Source organism: Schistocerca gregaria, chromosome 9, assembly GCF_023897955.1.
Source record: "Schistocerca gregaria isolate iqSchGreg1 chromosome 9, iqSchGreg1.2, whole genome shotgun sequence".
Lineage (NCBI taxonomy): Eukaryota > Metazoa > Arthropoda > Insecta > Orthoptera > Acrididae > Schistocerca > Schistocerca gregaria.
The window spans coordinates 66782608-66806821 of NC_064928.1; the positions used below are offsets into that span (position 1 = coordinate 66782608).

Consider the following 24214-nt stretch of genomic DNA (forward strand, 5'->3'; position numbering starts at 1 on the left):
TTGTTTAAGTAGATGGTGTCCAGTTGCAGCTATTGAGCCACATAATGGAAAAATTCACAGACATAACTTCCAGTTCATGCTAGAGCTGTGGTAAGAATCCCACTGTTTTTATACAGTTCGTTGTTGTAGGAAAACGGTGTTTAATGTACAGTAGAAAGCTACTGAATCAGTCATTTTTGATTGTGTGTTCGTAAGTGCCTCTAAGGATGAAGAATCTCTCGTATTGTGGGAATTCTGGAGTATTGGATCCAATTTTTTTTTTTTCTACTCCAGTGTGCTTCAAATAAGCTCTATTTCTACTAATTTGAATGGGAGTGAACACAAGCAAAAGAAACATTCACATCAGTCGCTATTGGTTCCATCACTCACTTGTAATAGTTAGCAAGACCACACAGTGGAGGAAATGAACGAGAACATGTGCCAGCAAACACTGAAGAATGCGGTCGCTGTGCATTCTGTTTTATAAAGGTCATTGGCATATAGGTTTCAGTTAGGGCGAAGCTAGTTTAGTCATGAAGGAAAACTGAATGTAAATAGGATTATTTTGTGTGCCCACACTAGGATTATTTGAAATGGCTAGCCCTCTGATGATGAATTAATGTAGGGGATAGAAAATACGGATGTATGAATCTTCGTGCAAGGGTGAAATGTGTGGTGGTGGTGGTTGTTTCAGTTTCAGTGGCGGCAGTAGCAGTAAATTCACCACTGAATTCCATTAACAGCCTTTGTAACTTTTGTTCCAGAATGTTACATGTGTGTTGATAGATAAGTATCATGGACCACTCACTCGCTGCAGTTGAGTGGAAAATTTCAAACCAGAATTCTGTCCGTGAACAAAGTCAGTTGAGATCCTTAGAAACTGGATGTTAGTCTTGAGTACTTGTTTCGCATTTCACATATTATCTAGCTTGTGGCTAATTCAAATTCTTCTTGTCTGATGGAAGCAATAAATTATTTCCTTCTTCCTCACTCAGTTATTACGTTGATTGCTTTGGAAATTCCTTACCAATTAAAATATTTTGCCCTGTGGATGCCTTGGATCCAACACACTAAGAAATTTATATTCTTCTGTTAGTAATATTTTTCTCCTCCGCCACCTGCATTGTTCAGTAATTCTTGCAAGACAACAGCTGGCTTCAAAAGTGAATACCACACCTTGGCAACTTTATCTGAGAAACTGACAACAGAATGTGGCCAGCATGTGCTAGTGCTAAGCAGTCACAACCAAAGGATGTTAGCATTGGCTTGCATTCTGTGTAAACATTCATTCAGTTGAGTTCACTCCATTGCAAATCAAGCTTTTGGCAGAGTAGCTTTCTAAAATACTTTTTTAATTATTATTTGTTCTATTTTTTCACTTAACTGCTTCAATAAGCTGTCTTAAGTCTCAAAATTAAAGGCTTTCCTAAAAGAATAGAAAGATGACAAATGGTAAAAAATATCTGAACAGTGATTTGCTGTGTTAATGCACAGAATTACGTCCAACTCGAGGATAACCATTGTTATGGAAGTTTGAGTCAACTGAAACTGAGCTGGCTAGTGTGTTAGACAATACAAAAACATTTCATGGATGGTTTGGGAAAATGAACTCCACATACACAGGAACACATTGCACATTGCTAGTCTGATATATTGGCTATACAAGGCAGCATTGTGAATTATCCACAGGGTCTTAATTTAATAATGAATTCATGTGGAGCATTATTTAGTGTTCTGCTTCACATGAAATTTTACTGTCTGTTAACTATTCTAGTCAGTTGAATTGCTGCTGAAAACTAAGTTATGTGTTTCATTTATCAATCTCACAGAAACTGTTATGATGTGGAACGTGTCAAGTGCATAGGAAATGCATACATGAATCAAGGTGTTTTCTTTTCCCTTTTTTGCTTAAAATTTTTATTATCTACTTGATTCCCTTAAATGGCACAAAATGCGTATATTATACTTACAGATGTATTTATTTCTATTCTAGTATTCATCTAGGATATGGAAGAAGTTGTCAAGGAGATATGATTTCAATTTACTACTGTCTGTTGGACATTGTATTTCTTCTGGTGATTTATCGAAAAGTTTTACAGGAGCATATTTTACCCCTTTCTGGATATTTCATTCTACCTTCTGGTATTATAATCATGAATGTCACTCTTGCTTTTAAACTGGCCCATACTGTTGAGAACAAATGCCATTACTGAGTAAATGTACTGTGACGCTGTTGTAAGAATTCCTAACCTTTTAAACAGATGCCTACAAGATCTGTAACTGAGCCCCACACATTATTCTAACCACTTTCTTTTGAGCAGTGAATACTTTTTGTCTAAGTGCTGAGTTACCCCAAAATATTATTCCATATAACATCAGAGAGTGAAAATATGCAAGGTATGACAGCTTGCTAATTTCAGGTCAACAGAAGTGTCCGATCCCACGCATCAGTTTTGACCCGTGACGTAAGGTGTTGTCATGTGTGACGTCATGACGGCGCGGAGATTGGTTTGTTAGTGTGGCGTGTTTGTAGATGTCGTTGTGTTGTGGTTTGTTCAGGGTTTTAGTTTGTGTGGTGTAATGGGGCTCAGTTTGCTTTTGCTCATTATCCAGAATTGTTTGTAGTGGAATTCATTTCAGTAAGTTAACGATATTGTGTGAAGGTTAATTTAGTGTTGTTCGCTGTACATCGTGTGGTAATTTTAGTAAAATTAATCGGTTGTTGTTTTTGTTCAGGAATGGATACGACGGATAAAATTAACAGTGCGCAGGTCAAGGGAAGTGTTCAATCCCAAAGTGTGGTTGTGTATGTTGATAATGGTATCGGGAGTTGTTTTTGACCTATATGGGCCAAGGCAAGTGTCAGATCCTAATTTATGTGATCGGGAGCTGCTGTTGAGCTATATAGGTCAAGGGAAGTGTCAGAATCCAGATGATATTGTGTTTAGTGGTATTTGGAGAGTTTTGTGATGTTGGTTTTTTTTCGTCGTTTTGTGTGGTTTTGTATGGGGGTAGGTGTCTAAATTTGTTTATATTTAGTTTTCCCACACCCAAAAATACCCCATTTCCCGTGCTTGTCACGTTAGTGTCATTAGGCTTTTTGTTGAAAGTGTGTGTGTGTGTTTTTCGATGCATTTTCGACCTCATGATGTGTACGTACTGACTTTATGTGCACCATATTGGAATCGTGGTTTATGATCGTTAGCCATATTTGTGAAGTCCTGGGTCAAAGCAGACGGGCGGGATATATTTCTATATCCTCTGAATTAACAATTATTCTGATAGCAGAAGTGGTTGAACCTAGTTGCCGTAGGAGATCCAAAACATCAATTTTCGAGTTAAGATTCTCATCTATATGTACTCCCAAAAACTTGGTATGCTCTACCCTGGCCACTGACTTCTGTTGATGTATTATATTTATGGGAGGAACTGTATTCCATGCAGGAGAAAATTGAATTTACTGTGTTTTGTCAAAGTTTAGAGCAAACCCCTTCACAGAAAACCAATGAATAACTTTTCCAAATACATTATTTGTATTATTTTCTGTTGGAGTTTATTTTACTGAATTAATAATGATGCTTTTATCATCAGCATCACCCCCTGCTGGTCCGGGGTAAGAATAGGCCCAAGGTATTCCTGCCTGTCGTAAGAGGCGACTAAAAGGAGTTTTCAACCATTTCGGCCTACGATGTGATGAACCCCCTTGGGGTTTGACCTCCATTTTTCAAAATTCTACAGAAGTACGAGCCTTTTGGGGAAGGACGCCTAACGTGGTGTATCACTGGTCCTCAGTGCACTAAGGACTTGGCACTCAGCATTGTAACCGCACCCACTATTCCTCAAATTGGGCCTAAACGCCTGATGGGTTGCACAAGTTACGCCCATAGTGCATCCCCATCTGCACCTACGATCATGATGGACTTTCCATGGCACCCGAAATCCAGCACGGTAGCCAGCCCATTGTGGTGGGGTCGTCATGTACCCTGTAGGTTGTAGCCCCCTGACAACACAGGGATCGTACTGCTGATACTTGAGCTGCACCCTCCCCATGTCGGCCAAGGAGTAGATGCCCGTCTCCTTGGGGCATCAGGACTCCTGGCAACGGTCATCCTACCAGGTAGCCCTTGCTGAGGCTCGGTGGCGCCCGTGGGGGAGAGACCCTGGTCGGAGTGGGTGGTATCGGGGCGGACATTTTGCAGATGAAACATCAACATTTATCGGGTCGATCTGCGGCAGTCTTTTAAAAAGAAAGGTACTGTCTCTGGTTCTGTTTCTCCTGCCCTTTCCCCCTTGGCCACTCCCTGGGAGGAAGGGCAGGCCCGCTGGCTTGGGGCGAAGTACTTACCCCGCTATTTAGTCTGTTCTCGGACCGATGGGGGGGACGTTCGCCACCTCCAAGCCCATGTTCCTTGTCCAGCACATCGAGGACATCTTCGGGGAAATCGAGGCTCTCAGTAAAATGCCTTTGGGGTCCGTTCTTATAAAGACCACCTCCGCCACACAGTCGGCAGCGCTCCAGGTGTGCGACCGACTAGGGGACATCCCAGTGACCAGTGTTCTGCTGACACTGAATAGGCTGCATGGGGTTATTTTTCATCGGGACCTCGTGCTGAAATCTGATGAGGAGCTCAGGGCCAACCTGGAGCACCGAGGCGTGCATTTCGTCCGGCGAGTCCAGCGCGGCCCCAAAGACCATCGCATCGACACCAGGGCCTTTATCCTCGCCTTCGAGGGCGACCTTCTCCCGGAGAAGGTAAAGGTGATGTGCTACCAGTGCGACTTACGACCTTACGTCCCACCTCCTATGTGCTGCTTTCGGTGTTTGCGCTTCGGGCACATTTCGTCACGGTGTGAGGCTGAGCCCCTTTGTGGCGATTGTGGACGTCCTCTTCGTGAGGAACATACATGCGCCCCACCACCTCGGTGCGTCAATTGTCCTGGCCTCCACTCGCCTAGATCTTTAGACTGCCCCGCGTATCAGAAGGAGATTCAAGAATTAAAAACTTTGGACCGTCTCTCTTGTTCTGAGGCCAGGAAGAAGTATGACCGCCTCCATCCCGTGACGTTGACACTTTGTTTGCCTCAGTCGTGTCCACTCCTTCTACAGTATCCTCACCCCTATCCTGTCCCCCCTCCACCTCCTCACCCCATCCGGGGTCTATGCCTCCGCCTCCCAAATCCCTCCCTTCCAAATCCTCCTCCCTCGCGGCCCCTGCCCCAGGGGCCACCCTTCCTTCTCCTCCCCCTCTGTCGCCTGAGAAGCGATTCTCTTCTCAGGTATCCATCGGGAAACGTTCCGGACCCCGACTTCCGAGGTCCGGCGTTCCAAAACGGACGCCGCGCGTGAGGACCTTCTTCGGGGTCCAACCCACCATCCCCATGCCTCATCGGACTTTCTGGAAGGCCTCCAAGAAATAGTCTTTATCCCCCTCTCCACCCCGGCGCTCCATCTGTGAGTCGCTGCTCCTGGCCGTCCTCAGTTTCGCCGGGACGCTCAGCTGGCCTGTCGTCGGCGAATGATGCTGCCCCTCCTACGCAACCCAGGAATGCGGTCGCAGCTGGTGACGACTCGATGTAACGGGATCTGCCTCCCACCGGTTATAGCATTGTTCCCTCGAAACCTGGCCCTCCGCGGCCGTCGAGGTGACCAGCTCTTCACCCATTTTGTTCTCCCTTTTTTTCAGACTAGCGATGGCTTTGTTACATTGGAACATAAGAGGTATTCGATCTAATCGGGAGGAATTACAACTGCTCCTCCGCCTGCACTGTCCACTCGTCCTTGGTCTCCAGGAAACCAAGTTGCGCCCAACTGACGGTATTGCTTTTACCCACTATACCTCGGAGCGGTCTGACCTCACCCCTGTGGACTGTATTCCAGCTCATGGTGGGGTCATGTTGCTCGTTCGGGACGATGTCTATTACCATCCCATCCCATTGACCACCCCACTCCAAGCAATAGCTGTCCATATTACTCTTTCTGCCTTTACTTTTTCTGTTTGTACTGTCTACACTCCATTGTCGTCCGCAGTTAGTTGGGCTCACATGATGCACATGATTGTTCAGCTTCCTCCGCCTTTTTTATTGTTTGGCGACTTCAATGCCCATCATCCCCTTTGGGGCTCTCCTGCATCCTGTCAGAGAGGCTCCCTCTTGGCGGATGTCTTCAACCATCTCAATCTTGTCTGCCTCAATACTGGCGCCCCGACTTTCCTCTCTGACTCTACTCGTACCTACTCCCTCTTGGACCTCTCGATCTGTTCTACCACTCTTGCCCGTCGGTTCGAGTGGTATGTCCTTTCTGACACCTGTTCGAGTGACCATTTCCCCTGTGTCGTTCGTCTCCAGCACCACACCCCATCCCCACGTCCTTCGAGCTGGAACATACCGAAAGCTGACTGGGGACTTTAATCCTCCCTGGCGACCTTTCCGGACCATGATTTTCTCAGTTGTTACAGTCAGGTTGACTACCTCATGGCTGTTATCATCAATGCTGCCAAACGTTCCATTCCTCGTACTACCTCTTCTTCACGTCGCGTTTCCATCCCCTGGTGGAATGGGGCTTGTAGAGACGTTATCCATGCTCGACGATGTTGTTTACGCACCTTTCGCCGCCATCCTATGTTGGCGAATTGTGTTGGATACAAATGACTCCGAGCGCAATGCTGTAGAGTCATCAAAGACAGCAAAAAAGCTTGTTGGGCCTCTTTCACCAGCTCCTTAAACAGTTTTACTCCCTCTTCTGTCGTCTGGGGTGGGCTGCGCCGGTTGTCAGCCATTAAGGCCCACTCCTCGGTACCTGGCCAGACTTCAGGTAATGAGGTACTTGTTGATCCTGTGGATGTCTCGAACGCCTTCGGCCGCTTTTTTGCGGAGGTTTCAAGCTCCACCCATTACCACCCTGCCTTCCTTCCCAGGAAAGAGGCAGAAGAGGCTCGGCAACCTTCCTTCCACTCGCTGAATCTGGAAAATTATAATGCCCCCTTTACTATGCGGGAACTCGAATGTGCACTTGCACTGTCTCGGTCCTCTGCTCCGGGGCCAGATGCCATTCACTTTCAGATGCTGACACCTTTCTCCGGCAGGCAAAAGCTTTCTTCTTCGTACCTAGAATCGCGTCTGGACCGAAGGTAAAGTCCCCATGCGTTGGAGTGACGCCGTTGTTGTTCCTATACCCAAACCCAGGAAGGCCCAGGAAGGATATACACCTTCCTTCTAGTTACTGCCCCATTTCTCTTACAAGCTGTCTCTGTAAGGGAGATGGAGCGCATGGTTAACGCTCGGTTAGTTTGGATTCTTGAATCTCGACCACTACTTACCAATGTTCAATGCAGCTTTCGTCGCTGCCGCTCCGCTGTTGACGACCGTGTGATCTTGTCGACATTCATCGTGACCAACTTTTTGCGAAAGCGCCAAACGGTAGCCGTGTTCTTCAATTTGGAGAAGGCTTATGATACCTGTTGGAGAGGTGGTATCCTCTGCACGATGCACAGGTGGGGTCTACGCGGTCGCCTGCCCCTTTTTATTGATTCCTTTTTAACAGATCGAAAGTTTAGGGTACGTGTGGGTTCTTTATTGTCCGTCGTCTTCCTCCAGGAGAACAGAGTGCCTCAGATCTCCGTCTTGAGTGTAGCCCTTTTTGCCATAGCGATCAATCCAATTATGGATTGCATTCCACCTAATGTCTTAGGTTCTCTTTTTGTCTATGACTTCTCGATCTACTGCAGTGCCCTGAGAACATGCCTCCTGGAGCGCTGCCTTCAGCGTTGTCTTGACAGCCTATACTCATGGGGTGTGGCTAATGGCTTTCGGTTCTCTGAAGACAAGACAGTTTGCATCAACTTTTGGCGATATAAAGCGTTCCTTCTGCCATCCTTACATCTCGGTCCCGTTGTTCTCCCATTTGTGGAAACAACTAAGTTTTTAGGGCTCGCACTGGACAGGAAACTTTGTTGGTCTCCGCATGTCTCTTATTTGGCTGCCCGTTGTACACGTTCCCTTAATGTCCTCAGAGTTCTTAGTGGTTCATCTTGGGGAACGGATCGCACTGTCCTGCTTCGCTTGTATCGGTCCATAGTCCGATCAGAGCTGGATTATGGGAGCCTCGTCTGCTTGGCCATCCCTCTTACGCCGTCTGAACTCCATCCACCATCGGGGTTTACATCTTGCGACCGGAGCATTCTACACTAGTCCCGTCGAGAGTCTTTATGCTGAAGCTGCCGAATTACCATTGACCTACCGGTGCGGCATACTGCTTTGTCGGCATGCCTGCCGGCTGTTGTCAATGCTCGACCACCCCTCTTATCAGTCCTTGTTCGCCGATTCTCTCGACCGTCAGTATGGGTTGTACGTGTCTGCCCTGCTGCCCCCTGGAGTCCACTTTCGTCGCCTGCTTCGACAATTGGATGTTGCCCTCCCTACTACCTTCAGAGAGGGTGAGAGCTCGACACCACCTTGGCTCCAGGCTCCGGTTCATATTCATCTCGACCTCAGCTCACTCCCGAAGGAGGGTACTCCGGCTGCAGTGTATTGCTCACGGTTTCTCGAACTTTGTGCGCGACTTGCCAGTCACACCTTTATTTTCACTGATGGCACCAAAACTGACTATGGTGTCAGCTGTGCCTTTGTCGTCAGGGCCGTCACCTTTAAATACTGGCTCCTCGACCAGTGTTCCAGCTTTACGGCCGAGCTTTTTACTCTCCATCAGGCCGTTCAGTATGCCCGCCGCCACCGCCATTCGTCGTATGTACTCTGCTCTGATTCACTCAGTGGTCTTCAGAGCCTTGGAGCTCCATATCCGGTCCATCCCTTGGTGCAATGGATCCAGCAGTCCCTCCATTCTTTTGCTGATGATGGCTCTCTTGTCAGCTTTCTGTGGGTTCCCGGCCATGTAGGAGTGCCTGGGAATGAGGCTGCTGATGCTGCAGCCAAGGCTGCAGTCGTTCTGCTTCGGCCAGCCTCCCATTGTGTCCCGTCATCTGACGTTAGTGGTATTGTTTGTAAGAGGCTTGTCATTGTGGTGGGATACTTGGTCATCACTTCAAGAAAACAAGCTCCGGATCGTAAAACTGTTCCCAACTGCTTGGACAACCTCCACCCGACCATCTCGGCGAGAAGGGGTCCTTCTGGCCAGGTTGCGGATTGGGCATTGCCGGTTTAGCCACCGCTACCTGCTCTCCGGTGACCCAGCCCTGCAGTGCCCTTGTGGTCATGCATTGACAGTGCGCCATGTTTTATTGTCGTGTCCCCGTTTTAGTCAATCTCGTGTTGTCCTCTTTCTGCCATCTACCTTATAGGATATTTTAGCTGAGGACGCTCGAGCAGCTGCTCATGTTCTTCGTTTTATTACTTTGACTGGCTTGTCCAAAGTCATCTAACTCTTTCACTTATTTTATCTGCATCTTTGTAAGAACTTTCTGGTGGTCCCTCCACACCCCCCCCCCCCCCCCCCCCTTGAGTTTTACTAGTTTCTATGTGCTCTTACAATTGTGACTGGGCGCTAATGACCTCAGTAGTTGAGCACCCTTAAACCCCAAACAAAAAAAAAATCATCAGCATACTGTGTCAGTTTAGCTTGTTGTTTCAGTTAAGAAGGGAGGTCATTTGCATATATCAAGAACACAATGGGACCCATGATCGAACTCTGTGGAATACCTAATGTAATTTCACCCCAGTTAGATGAAGGGGGGAAACTACCCTTAAATCACTTAAACCATATTAGAAACTTTTTGCTTCATTCTGTAGATGTGATGCAAACCACTCTTATGCCGTTCCATGTATACTGTGGAATTGTACTTTCTGTAACATAATGTCATTCTTCACTCAATCAAATGTTTGGGTGAGTCACAGAAAATTCAGATTGGTGACATTTTACTATTTAAAGACTCTTTTATGTGGGCAGTGAAATTGTATATTGCTGTTTCAGTAGAATAGCATTTTTGAAATCCGAACTGTGATTTACTAAGTATCCCATTACTCTTGAGATGGCTAACTACTAGAGTACATTATTTTCTTGATGATTTTTGAAAATGCTGTAAGCAAGGATACTGGCCAGTAATTATTAACATCTGTGGTGACATCTTGGAAAATGGCACATTTTAAACTGTCTGGGAAAATATCTTGAGTTTGTGATGCATTATGGATGTGATAAAGAACATCTGTTGTAACTGATCCACATTGTTTTAATGTCTTGTAAGAGATATCATCAACTCCAACAGAACATTTATTTTTCGAAGATTTAAGGATTTTAATTATTTCACAACTTGCTGTTGAATGAAAATTAATCTGGCAAGGATTTCCCAAAACCGACTCTTCCATGTATTGCTTGGCTTTTTCTTTTGCATTATTCTCACAAAGTTTTTCACCTAAACTTAAGAAATGGTTGTTAAATACATTAGCTACTTATGTACAATTGGTTAAGATGGTCTCATTCTCTTTAATAGTACTAACTACCCCCAGTGGTTACTTTTCTTTTCTTTCTTCTAACAACCTTCCAGATTGATTTGATTTTATTGACCAACTTGTTAATTTTGTCTGTAATATACAATTTTCTTGATTTGCTGACAACATTTCTCAGTATGTTACAATAATTTTTATAGTGTACAATTATTTCTGGGCATTTACTAATTCTCAGTGTCTCATACAATTTTCTTTTTCTTTCTGAAGACACTTTAATACCTATAGTAAACCAAGGTTTCTTTGAAATCTGTTTTGTGTTACATTTTTGAGGGCAACAATGTTTGAAAAGGGATATAAATTTATCAAGAAATGTGTTACATTTATCATTAGCATTTGGCTGATTATATACATTTCCCCACTTTTACCTGATGGTTTCTGAACTGTACACTCTGCTGGGTTTTGTAAGCCAATCAGTTGTGCATCATGGTCTGAAAACTATTTATCACAGGGAAAGCATGTGCTAGTTTTACATTCTCTTCCTGTACAAATACATTATATATTAGAGTGCTACTGTCTTGAGCTATACATGTAGGGAAGTCGATCACTGATTCTAAGTTATTAATAACACTTCTAGCTCATTTTTCCTATCAGAATTGCCTAGAAAGTCTACATTGAAATCACCTCAGATTAATAACTTCTTCTTTTTGTCTGAAAGACAGCATAATAGGGAGTCAAGCTTTTTATGAATAGCTCCCAATCTGCTAATTGGTACTTGTACACTGTTGCTAACAGCCCTATGAGGTTAAAACCAGAAAAACGTAGAAAGGCTTGTTTAATTCTGTGAAACTTGAGTTTCTTCCAGTGTATAAAATGTTTGAATAACTTTTGATACTGCAGCTTTGTGATACTCTTGATAATCGATACTTAAAGAGGTGCATGCTGCACATCATTTTCAAGACATAAATTCAATGGGAAGTCACTGTGCAAGGAAGTTCAAAGCATCAGTATGTAAGCATTAGTGTTTATTACTGTTCTTCTCATTTCAAATATTCCTAAATTTTAAAACGAGTACGAAGCTGGTAATTTGCACTCAATTTTCATGCAGTAATCAGTATTTGTAGTTGCTGAAAGTGTGAAGGCTATAATGCAGTGGTTTTATATGTAAAAATACAGGTTATGTATACATTCTGTGCATAACTTTATATTAGTCTCTAGCCCTCTTCTTTTAGTAATATGAGATACCCAAATTTAGTAGCTATTGCAAATGTGTGTTACAGACGTGTCATGATAATCCTCGACCTGACGATACTGGCAAAAGGTACAGAGGTGGGCATGAAGATTGGCAATCCTGTGGCCTTTCCAGATGGTGGCTCCAGTGCAGCAGCAACGCCTGCTCCCACAAAGCCAGCGGTGGCGTCTCCTGCACAGTCGAGGCCACAGGCAAATGGCAGTAAGTACATAGTTGAAAACTCATTGCTATGCTGTGTGAGAGGTAGAGGTCCCATATGCTAAAAATGTGTGTGGATTGTAACTAGGTTTCCTATATTGTAAGCTGACTTATGAATTTTGAAACTGTGGGTACATCATGTGCCAACTGTGGATAATCGTACTTTCAGTATCTTACCAGTTGAAATATGTAGGCACTCTTATTTGACTGTGTGTGTGTGTGTGTGTGTGTGTGTGTGTGTGTGTGTGTGTGTGTGTGTGTGTGTGTGACAGAAGCTGTTTAATGTATTTTGAGCTGTGACGGGATCACAAGAATGTGTGGACAGTTGATTAAAAGTATCAATGACGGATCAGCGCAGACATGTTTCATAATAATTCAGGACAAATGAGTAAAAAGCGGGGTACAGTACAATTACTGTCAATATAGGCATGATAATAATTCATTCCTCCCCCCATGAACCATGGACCTTGCCGTTGGTGGGGAGGGTTGCGTGCCTCAGCGATACAGATAGCCGTACCATAGGTGCAACCACAACGGAGGGGTATGTGTTGAGAGGCCAGACAAACGTGTGGTTCCTGAAGAGTGCAGCAGCCTTTTCAGTAGTTGCAGGGCAACAGTCTGGATGATTGACTGATCTGGCCTTGTAACATTAACCAAAACGGCCTTGCTGTGCTGGTACTGCGAATGGCTGTAACCAAGGGGAAACTACGGCCGTAATTTTTCCCAAGGGCATGCAGCTTTACTGTATGATTAAATGATGATGGCGTCCTCTTGGGTAAAATATTCCGTAGGTAAAATAGTCCCTATTCGGATCTCCGGGCGGGGACTACTCAAGAGGATGTCGTTATTAGCAGAAAGAAAACTGGCGTTATACGGATCGGAGCGTGGAATGTCAGATCCCTTAATCGGGCAGGTAGGTTAGAAAATTTAAAAAGGGAAATAATGAATAGGAATGCGGGTAAGCTACTACAAACAGCGTAGTGAACGCATTATTGTGACCAAGATAGATATGAAGCCCACACCTACTACAGTAGTACAAGTTTCTTTGCCAACTAGCTCTGCAGATGACGAGGAAATTGAAGAAATGTATGATGAAATAAAAGAAATTATTCAGATAGTGAAGGGAGATGAAAATTTAATAGTCATGGGTCACTGGAATTCAGTAGTAGGAAAAGGGAGAGAAGGAAACATAGTAGGTGAATATCGATTGGGGGTAAGAAACGAAAGAGGAAGCCGCCTGGTAGAATTTTGCACAGAGCACAACTTAATCATAGCTAACACTTGGTTCAAGAATCATAAAAGAAGGTTGTATACCTGGAAGAAGCCTGGAGATACTAAAAGGTATCAGATAGATTATATAATGGTAAGACAGAGATTTAGGAACCAGGTTTTAAATTCTAAGACATTTCCAGGGGCAGATGTGGACTCTGGCCATAATCTATTGGTTATGACCTGTAGAAACTGAAGAAACTGCAAAAAGGTGGGAATTTAAGGAGTTGGGACCTGGATAAACCAAAAGAACCAGAGGTTGTACAGAGTTTCAGGGAGAGCATAAGGGAGCAATTGACAGGAATGGGGAAAAGAAATACAGTACAAGAAGAATGGGTAGCTTTGAGGGCTGAAGTAGTGAAGGCAGCAGAGGATCAAGTAGGTAAAAAGACGAGGGCTAGTAGAAATATTGAATTTAATTGATGAAAGGAGAAAATATAAAAATGCATTACATGAAGCAGGCAAAAAGGAATAGACGTCTAAAAAATGAGATCGACAGGAAGTGCAAAACGGCTAAGCAGGGATGGCTAGAGGACAAATGTAAGGATGTAGAGCATTACCTCACTAGGGGTAAGATAGATACTGCCCACAGGGAAATTAAAGAGACCTTTGGAGATAAGAGAACCACTTGTATGAACATAAAGAGCTCAGATGGAAACCCACTTCTAAGCAAAGAAGGGAAAGCAGAAAGGTGGAAGGAGTATACAGAGGGTCTATACAAGGGCGATGTACTTGAGGACAATATTATGGAAATGGTAGAGGATGCAGATGAAGATGAAATAGGAGATACGATATTGCGTGAAGAGTTTGACAGAGCACTGAAAGACCCGAGTCGAAACAATGCCCCTGGAGTAGACAACATTCCATTGGAACTACTGACGGCCTTGGGAGAGGCAGTCCTGACAAAACTCTACCATCTGGTGAGCAAGATGTATGAGACAGGCGAAATACCCTCAGACTTCAAGAAGAATATAATAATTCCAATCCCAAAGAAAGCAGGTGTTGACAGATGTGAAAATTACCGAACTATCAGTTTAATAAGTCACAGCTGCAAAATACTAACGCGAATTCTTTACAGATGAATGGAAAAACTAGTAGAAGCCGACCTCGGGGAAGATCAGTTTGGATTCCGTAGAAATGTTGGAAGACGTGAGGCAATACTGACCCAACAACTTATCTTAGAAGCTAGATTAAGGAAGGGCAAACCTACATTTCTAGCATTTGTAGACTTAGAGAAAGCTTTTGACAATATTGACTGGAATACTCTCTTTCAAATTCTGAAGGTGGCAGGGGTAAAATATAGGGAGAGACAGGCTATTTGCAATTTGTACAGAAACCAGATGGCAGTTATAAGAGTCGAGGGACATGAAAGGGAAGCAGTGGTTGGGAAGGGAGTGAGACAGGGTTGTAGTCTCTCCCCGATGTTATTCAATCTGTATATTGAGCAGGCAGTAAAGGAAATAAAAGAAAAGTTTGGAGTAGGTATTAAAATCCATGGAGAGACAGCAAAGGACTTGGAAGAGCAGTTGAACGGAATGGATAGTGTCTTGAGAGGAGGATATAAGATGAACATCAACAAAAGCAAAACGAGGATAATGGAATGTAGTCGAATTAAGTCGGGTTATGCTGAGGGAATTAGATTAGGAAATGAGACACTTAAAGTAGTAAAGGAGTTTTGCTATTTGGGGAGCAAAATAACTGATGATGGTCGAAGTAGAGAGGATATAAAATGTAGACTGGCAATGGCAAGGAAAGTGTTTCTGAAGAAGAGAAATTTGTTAATATCGAGTATAGGTTTAAATCACAGGAATTCGTTTCTGAAAGTATTTGTATGGAGTGTAGCCATGTATGGAAGTGAAACATGGATGATAAATAGTTTGAACAAGAAGAGAATAGGAGCTTTTGAAATGTGGTGCTACAGAAGAATGCTGAAGATTAGATGGGTAGATCACATAACTAATGAGGAAGTACTGAATAGGATTGGGGAGAAGAGAAGTTTGTGGCACAACTTGACCAGAAGAAGGGATCAGTTGGTAGGACATGTTCTAAGGCATCAAGGGATCACCAATTTAGTATTGGAGGGCAGCGTAGAGGGTAAAAATCGTAGAGGGAGACCAAGAGATGACTACCTTAAGCAGATTCAGAAGGATGAGAGTTGCTGTGGGTTCTAGGAAATGAAGAAGCTTGCACAGGATAGAGTAGCATGGAGAGCTGCATCAAACCAGTCTAAGGACTGAAGACAACAACAACAACAATAATTCATTTCCACAAATTTCTACTGTACTGCTGATGAGAGGGGTTAAAACAGTTTTGCATACATAATTTGGTTGTTCTGAGAAGATAGTATGGACTCAATGGTGCTTAAGTAGTACTTTTTAGTGGTGCTATTCATTCTAAAAGTTTGTTTACGTTAAGTATCAAACTATAGAAGTCCATATGAGGGAAGCTAACAAATGTGATTTTTATCATTGTCATTTTGAGGGGTATTTTTTTAACTCTGTCCATAAAGCTTTAATAACTGAAATTACTTATATTAGATAGCTGCATTAGAACCTGCAATAGCTAGTGAAAATTAACCAGTATGTAGTTATCAGTTTTCGATGTGGAAGAGTTAATCTGAAGTGCAGCTTTGTTTGCTTACATTGTGTATCATGTCAGTCAGTGTTTCCTCAATGTGCTGTATTTTGAACCACAAAGTGTACACTCAGCATTGTTACTGTTTTTAACCAAAGATTCTTGCCGTGACTTACTGTGTAGTTTGTGTTTTCCAATGATTAATGCAGGAAGATAAAGATCCAGTTTGAAACACATGAAGTTCTTTACACTGAAAGAATCGATGTATTATTTAGAATTTGACAACAAATGTAGTATAGTTTTCTCGTGAGAGTGGAGAGCAATGCCAACATGAGGAGGTAGGTGGTTATAGTTGAGAAATAAAAAGCATGACTGAGACGAACATCTTGGACATATTGCTATACCCAAAGAGTGTTTGGAGACATTAGGGATTCCTGTTGCAAATTAGGACTGTTCTGGAAAAATCGTGACGAATTGGAACTCTAGCCAACGCTTGAGGTGATTTAATCATGCAATTTTAGTGTGTGTTTAGAAAAATATGCCATAATTCTGAAGATTCACAATGCATCTTTCATTAAAAAAAATTGCATATAATATACAGCAGAAATCAGATTTGAACAAAACCAGTGCTTTTCATTGCCATCACCAACTGTAACCCAAACTGTCGACTGCTAACCTAGCCTAGACTTCAGTCTAAGCAATGGACCAGCCTGTCAGAATAACCTACATATAAAAAAAAATCATTGTTTAATCACTTTTTGCACGCGTATGTCACACCACATTTATGAACAGGTGAAAGCTTCATCAGTAGGTTCAGCTGACCCAGTTGACAATGTTTGTTTTTCCTTATGTATGATTTTTGGACCTGTAGGTGGTCTCAAAGGTGAGAGTTTGATTGTGAATTGCCGAAGCTAAAGAATGTAATGTCATGAGATTAACTAAAATTCTTACGTTTGTATTTTATAAATATTAACAATTGCAGACAGGCACAATGAAAACACTACTAAATACGCAAGGAAGAAGCAATCTTGGGTGGCTGGTGGCAAGAAGGAAGCTGAGAAGGGGAGGGATAGCAGGGTAAGGGTGGGGAATGGTAAAGTGTTGCTGGTGGGGCATACAGGGATGAGGTAGAGAGAGGGTAGGGCAACTATATGCAATAAGGAGTTACACAGAGGGGTGGGCGGAATAGAAACAGAGAAGTAATAAGACTGTGGACATGTAGAATAGAAAGCTGTGTAGTGCTGTAGTAGGAATGGGGAAGGGGATAGGTAAATAAAGGACAATGACTAACAAAGATTGAGGCCAAGAGGATTACGGGAGAGGATTGTAGGAGTATGGGACATATTTGCAGAGTGATCTCCCTGTACAATTCAGAAAAGCACATGTTGTGAAATAGTCATTCAAATGAAGAACATCCTGTTGGGCAGCATGCTCAGCAACTGGGTGGTTCAGCTTTTTGTCAGCCACAGTTCGTCAGTGGCCATTCGTGCGAACAGACAGCTTGTTGGTTGTCACGCCCACATAGAACATAGCACAGTGCTTGCAGCTTAGGTTGTAGCTCACGTAATTGGTTTCACAGGTGTCTGTGATGGGAAAGGTTATGGTTGTGACCAGACTGGAGAAGGTAACGGTGGGAGGATGTATGGGAAGGGCCTTGCATGTAGGTCTGTACAGTGATATCAGCCATGAGGTAAGGGGTTGGAGGCAGGGGTCATGTGGGAAGGGACAAGAATATTGTGCAGGTTCCCTGGGCAGTGGAAGACCGCTGTGAGAGGGGTGGGAAGGATGATGGGTAGGACATTCCTCATTTTAGTACACAATAAGATGTAGTTGAAACCCTGGCAGAGAATGTAATTCAGTTGCTCCAGTCCTAGGTAGTACTCAGTCAGAAGGGGAATACACCTCTGTGGCAACAGTGGGACTTCAGGAGATGGTAGTTGACTGTAGAGGAAGGGCAAGAGAGCTCTGTTTTTGTACAATTACAGTTTTTGAAGGCCTCAGTGAGACCCTTGGTATATTCAGAGAGGGGCTGCCGTACACTACAGATGTGTGACCAGGCTGTGTGCCAGGGACTTGGTTTGTAATGAGTGGCAGCTGTTGAAATGGAGGTATTGCTGGTTGTTGGTAGATTTTAGTGACTGAGGCAGTGATGTTGTCATCTTTAAGGTGGTCAACATCGAGGAAGGCGGTTTTGTTGGGTAGGACCAGCTTAAGCAAATGGGAGAGTAGGTGTTGAGGTCCTGTAGAAATGTTTTTGGTGTCTCCTCCCCATCAATCCAGGTCATGAAGATGTTGTCAGTGAATTTGAAACAAGTGAGGGGTTTGGGATTCTGGGTGGTTAGGAGGGATTCCTCTAGATGATCCAGGAGTGGGTTGGCATAGGATGATGCCATGTGGGTGCCCATTGCTGCACCCTGAATTTGTAGGTGGTGCCTTCAGAGTAGTAGTAATTGTGAGTGAGGATGTAGTTGGTCATCGTGATGAGGAAGGAGATTGTATGTGTGGAATCCATCGGACGTTGGGAAGGGTAGTGATAAATAGTGGCTAGGCTATGGGCAATAAGGGAACCCCACACATTCAATAATATTATCAAACTATCAATTTATTGACACATTGTCAGTGCTAGAAATATTGATGAGCAGTATTGATGGACCTCAAAATATTGTCAGTATCATTAATTCATACAGAATGTATAAGACCAAATATTGACTATTTGACAGTATTCTCCATTCAGATGTTAACAAAGCTTCAGGAACCAGCCACAAAGCATTAATGTGCAGTGTTCAGTTTTTTAGTTCGCCGTTGTGTATATCATACCTCAGATACAGTTTTTAAGGATGTTACAAAAATCTTGCTGTCAACTGACAATTTTTGTCAATGTTATTGATAGTGTGAGGTCACTTCAATACATTGAAGGTTTGACAGATTAGTATTGTCAATAAATAATGAACATGGGCAAGAAGTTTGGTGTAAAAGGAGGTGGCATCGATAGTGATGAGCAGGGCGCCATGTGGTGTAGGAACAGGAACTACGGAGGGTTGTTGTAGGAAACAGTTGGTGCTATTTATGCAGGAGGTTAGGTTAGGGGTAACAGGGTGAAGGTGTTTGTCTGTGAGAGTAGAGATTCTCAGCGGGAGCACAGTAAATTGCCACAGTGTGGGATCCTTGGTGGTATGACATGTGGACTTCAGGAAGCATGTAAAAGGTAAGAGTGTGGGGGAGTGGTAGGGGTGAGGAGAGATGTAGACCTCGAGCAGAGGTTCTGGGATGGGCCTAAGGATTTGAGGAGAGCCTTGAGATCCTGCTGGATTTCTGGAATGGGATCGCTGTGGTAGGTTTTGTAAGTGGACATATCTGATAGCTTGTGGAGTCCTTCTGTCAGGTAATCCTTGTGGTTCACAACCGTGGTGGAGCCTTTGTCAGCAGGTAGGGTGGTAAGGCTGGGATCAGATTTTAGGTGGTGAATTGCAGTTCTTTCTGTGGCTGTATGATTAGCTTACATTTTGATGGATTTGGGGAATGATGGTGAGGCAAGGTTAAGAATTTGTGGAAGGTAAACTGGGTGATTGGGCAATGGGGATGGTTTACGGTTGGAAGGAGAAGTCAGCTGTGTCAGGCAGGATTCAGTGTTGGTCTGAGGTTGCTTCTGATTAGCAGGGTTGGTGGCGAAAAAGTGTTTTCACTGAGGGAACCAGTAGAAGGAGAGAAGGTCTTTAACTAGTCCTGCATGATTGTATTTGGGAGTGGGGCAAAAGGGAAGGCCTTTGGAAAGAATGGATACTACTGTGGGCCTAAGGCTTTTGGATGAAATGTTCTTGACTGTTTCGGGACTATTTAGGTTCTGGATTCTGTGTAGTGGTGGGTGGGAGTTTTGGAGGGTGGGGTAAATGTAGTAAGTCTGCGAGGCAGGATTTGTCAGTTGTGAGGGGATGTGGAGGAGGTGGTTGTAGAGGTTGTGGATAGTGGCTGTCCATGAAAGTAGTAGGAAGTGAACAGGTTGGAGAATTTTTTCGGTGGCATTGTGCATGTTGCTCTAGTTCCTGGAGGGCAATAGTTTCTGTATCTGAAGTGAGATGCAAGAATTTTTGTTTGCGCAACAGGAGAACTTTACGGATGGAGAGGTGCTGCAATTAGGCTTGGACCAGATAGACGTGGTCTTGCAGGACTCTGTTGGTGAGGGTTAAGACTGGCAGAATCTGAATGGAAGGAGGTAATTGTGGAAAGAGGGGTTGCAGCTGGAGATAGGTAATTTGTTGGTTAGGTCATTTGGAATGACTGTGAACCCAGCAACAACGCAGGCAAAGTATGCAGGACAAGATACTGGCTAGGAGTAAGGGCACTTTTCTGTACTGGTGCAAATGGGAAGAGAAGGATTCCATGGTGGAGCATAAAAATATGTAAATAACATAAATACATCCCCTATTCTCAGTGACATCTACGGGGTCACATTTGCGGCTTTGTCAGATCCCTTTTTGCTCATACCTGAGCCGACTCTTGGAGGATTTCTTCAATGTTGCTGTGTAACAATACTGCATGAACTGTGAGCTGTACCATCTCTGAAGCTTCCTGTGACAGTTCCCAAGGAAACTCTGAAAGGGTCATAGCGTGTAGCTGGTAAGACGGTCTCGTTGTTTGAAGCCTCTTGCGTAAAGCGGTTCTTTCTACCTGGTGATCTTATGGTTCATATCGGGCAAGATCTTGAAGGCTGACTTTGAGTCAATAACTAGCCGGCTGCTGGTTTTAGGAACCATCTTCCCCGTTTTAATATTCTCATGAGCTTCCAGTTCGTCTGCAATTGCGTTTCTTCAGTGTTTCAGGTTGGGATCACCTTGGTGATCTACAGATGATGGAGCAGTCTCTTAACTGTAGTGATTGGATTTGACTGGTTTGCTGATCCGTTACCTGTTGCAATTCTCTTATCACTTTTGGAGGGTGTCGCCGTTTCTATACTTTTGATGGCCTGAAGTGTGCTTGTTTGTCATAATCGACTCGTGCTCTTGGTCATTCTTGATCTTTAGTTACATCCTCAATTTCTTTTGTTGCTGCTCACGTCATTGAATGTGAGATCTCAAGATACAAACACTTCGCAATTTTCAAGGTCAAAAAGTTGATAATTTGATTCTTCTTGCTATCCAATGAATGGAACTTTTCAGCCTTTCGTATTGTGTGCTTCGAAATTGTTTTGGCACATGAGCAAACATGTTTGATACAAAGATGCAAATGTGTCCAATGCATGGTTTTCATCCTACTCCACAACTCGTGGAGTTCGCTTGAAATTTGGTTTTGTCAGAACCGTATTTAGTATGTAAGGTACAGTAGGGTTGACAGCTTCTACCCATGAAAAAATTGGATGAATGTTGGCTTTGGACATTGTGCTTGCTCTTTCAGTAGTTGTTCAATAGCCTCTTTTGAATCAGCTGTTCCGTTGTGTGTATGGAGGGGTAATTATCAGCTGGATTCCAAGGTTTCTGAGAAGCTGTTTAGTTTCTCAATTAATATGCAGTACTTAGTATGATTGTCCACACACAACACTTTGATTCTTTGACGGAAGCTGTTCAGCACAAGAACGTTAAATTCGTGCAATTGATCAGTGTCGTTGTGTTAAAGAAAATAAGTAGTGCATCTAATTGTCGTATTTAAATTTAACAAAAAACTTTGCACTTTGATCCCATGGCCAACATTTGCTGAAGTGACTGTGTATTGAATGCCCCAGTCATCCATGCCAGTATTTCATTTTATTCACTGCACTGTTTACTTTAGCACTTGGGTTTTAGCATGAAAAGCAATCTATTTATAATGTTCCCTTGCTTCACTTCTGTAACAGTTTTTGTCAAGCACAAACTTGTCATTGTTTCATAAGTAGTGATTTTCATTGAACTACATGTTCCAAGAGTTAACCAAATTATTTGATGTCACTCACTCCATTTGTGATGAACTGTTTTGTTGATGACAGTTCCCATACCAGTGATATGGCATTATCTTCACAGAATAATACACATCAGCCATTATGTATGTGACATACCACTGTCCATCAGCCATATGTCTAACTGATTGTACTGTGGCATTTCACTCTAGTGCCCTGTGATGTTTCGACAACAAGACATGTTTTATCCAACAAAACTTTCATGTTTCTCCAGGTCTTGCTTTCTCTTCGAGCAGTCTGGAGATAAATGTTCAATCTTTGTAGTGAAAACACTTGACGGCAGATTGTATTTTTTGCTCTGTAGAACTGTTTGTTTTATAAGGTTCAATTGACTTTTTCTTTTGCTAACTGATTGTCGTCACTGCAAACATGTCCACTTCATTATCTGTGACCAATTGGTACGTTGTTTTAATGAGACATTCCAACCATATTTTAAAGTTTTGTTGACCACTTGGCATGCTGTCCCATTTTGCTTAGAACACATTGCACTTTGATGGCTGTGATGCCATGATTGTTAACTTCATGGCAGTGTCTGACTCAGTTTCTCGAACTTTTCGGAGCTGCAGTGCCAAGTATCAACTTTTTAATGTGTAGCTACTAGATCATCACATTCATCATATATTCAAGAAAACACTGTGTTAGGGATAACATACTTTCTTCTGATCATTGCTTGTGTGTGAATCTCAGTGTTCCACATTGTCTCACAAATGAACAGATTTTGCAATTGATTTTCATCTGCTGATGTGGAAATCAGGAACAGAGCCTAGGCATTTCCTTTTATTCAAGCTTTCATGGGTTCATTGCCAGGTTCAGCCAATGGAATTCCTGTTGTAACTACATCAAAACTTCCGTAGGTGTTGAGAATTATAGTCATCTGGAGTTCCATTACTTTTTTATTCTTCTCATCTATTTGTCATGCCATGATAAAATTTCTTCAGCCTTTGTAGATCAATTTGTGTCTGAGCCCGTCATGATTGAGATAACGAAACCTGCCACAATATAGTCGTTATTTCTTGTTAACTCCATTCTCCCTGATAGCACAACGGGACTTACTTTCAGTACTTGAAACAGTGGCCATGAGATAGGTAATTTGCATTCCATGACTGCATCTGGTGATGACACTGAGCTGACCATATTTGCTGGTTGAATTCCACTATTTCACTGTCGCAATCTACTTATTTTAATGTGTTGTTAGTGTGGGAATACGATGTTAATGGGAAATTCAAGTCACTGGACATTCACTCGTGATCAGAACTGCCACGGACAGAAGTGAAGGAAAAATAGTGGTAGCTATTAAGGATAGAACGCAAGATGATATAATTTTTAATTTCTCACACAACCAGTTAAACAGCATTGAAACTGAAAGAGGGTAATATGTCGAGTGGAATTATTTTTAAATGTGTTCAGAAAATAGAAAAACATATTAATGTGTGTAATATCTGTAACAAAAGAAATCTGTATTCTAATGAGATGTGTTAGCTTTTAGAAGCTTTTTGTTTGAGAAATTGAATAGAACTGTAAATTTTTTCATTAGTAGCTAACTGATGATTGAGAAATGTGGGTAACATGTGGATAAGTTCCTTACTGCAGAATGTTAAACATTGTCAAATACTCACTGGTATGAGGTAATGTTCTGTTCTGACTCGTGAATAATTTGAGAACTACCAAAATACCAACAGGAGCTCTAAATTGCCATAGCTACTGAAGAATAGTTTAAAACCAGTGGCATGAAGGCTGGAACAAGAAAAGAAATCTGACACAACTTTAATTACTTATCATTGAGACATTAGCCATTTTAGTGATAAATCACAAATTGTATGCTCTGAAGATACGTAATTATTTCTTTTTAAAATGTGTGGCTATGTTTCCAGATACGGCATCTGCCCCCACTCAACTGACACGACCACAAGTGCGAAATAACGCTGCTCAACTTTCATCTCCAGCTGACGGGCACATCTTCCCAATCGCAAGTCTCAGCCCTTACCAGAACAAGTGAGTACATTAGTGTCTTTTTTGCACTTAAGGTAGAGACTGATGATACCATTTACTATAATATTTGCCTAGTGGTGTTTACTCATATTGCAGTTAATCTCTCAAGATGATTGAGGTTTTCAGTTCACTGAGATAGTGGCACGATTGGGATCTCGTTTTCTCAGTGTAAAAAACAACATATTTGTTGATTACATCTTGCCTCAAATCATCGGAGACAAGGGTATAGGGTCGCTATTATTTTCTGTATATGTACGTGATACAAAGGACAGGGTGAGCAGCAATCTGCACTTGCTTACTGGTGATGCTGTGGTGTACAGGAAGGTGTAAAAGTGACCGTAAGATGATAAAAGATGACTCTCACAAAATATCTAGCTTGTGTGATGAATGGCAGGTGACCTTAAATGTAGAAAAACTTAAATTAATGTGGATGAGTAGGAAAAACAAATCTGTTATATTTGGAGACAGCGTTAGTAGTGTCCTTGACACAGACACATCATTTAAATATCTGGGTGTAACGTTGGAAAGTGATATGAAATGTAGAGTGAGCATCTGAGGATTGTGGTGGGTAAGGCATATGGTTGACTTAGGTTTATTGGGAGAATTTTAGGAAAGTGTGGTTCATCTGTAAAGGAGAT

The 24214-nt window shown here is 42.8% G+C and overlaps 1 protein-coding gene across 1 annotated transcript in view; it reads left to right on the plus strand.

Moving 5' to 3' along the window:
- LOC126291622 (replication protein A 70 kDa DNA-binding subunit) overlaps window positions 1-24214 on the plus strand; it is an 81820-nt gene that overhangs the window by 5258 nt on the left and 52348 nt on the right. Inside the window, exons 4-5 of the mRNA XM_049985173.1 lie at window positions 11652-11824; window positions 23459-23579. Coding sequence (XP_049841130.1) covers window positions 11652-11824; window positions 23459-23579 — 294 coding nt within the window. The remainder of the gene's footprint in view (window positions 1-11651; window positions 11825-23458; window positions 23580-24214) is intronic.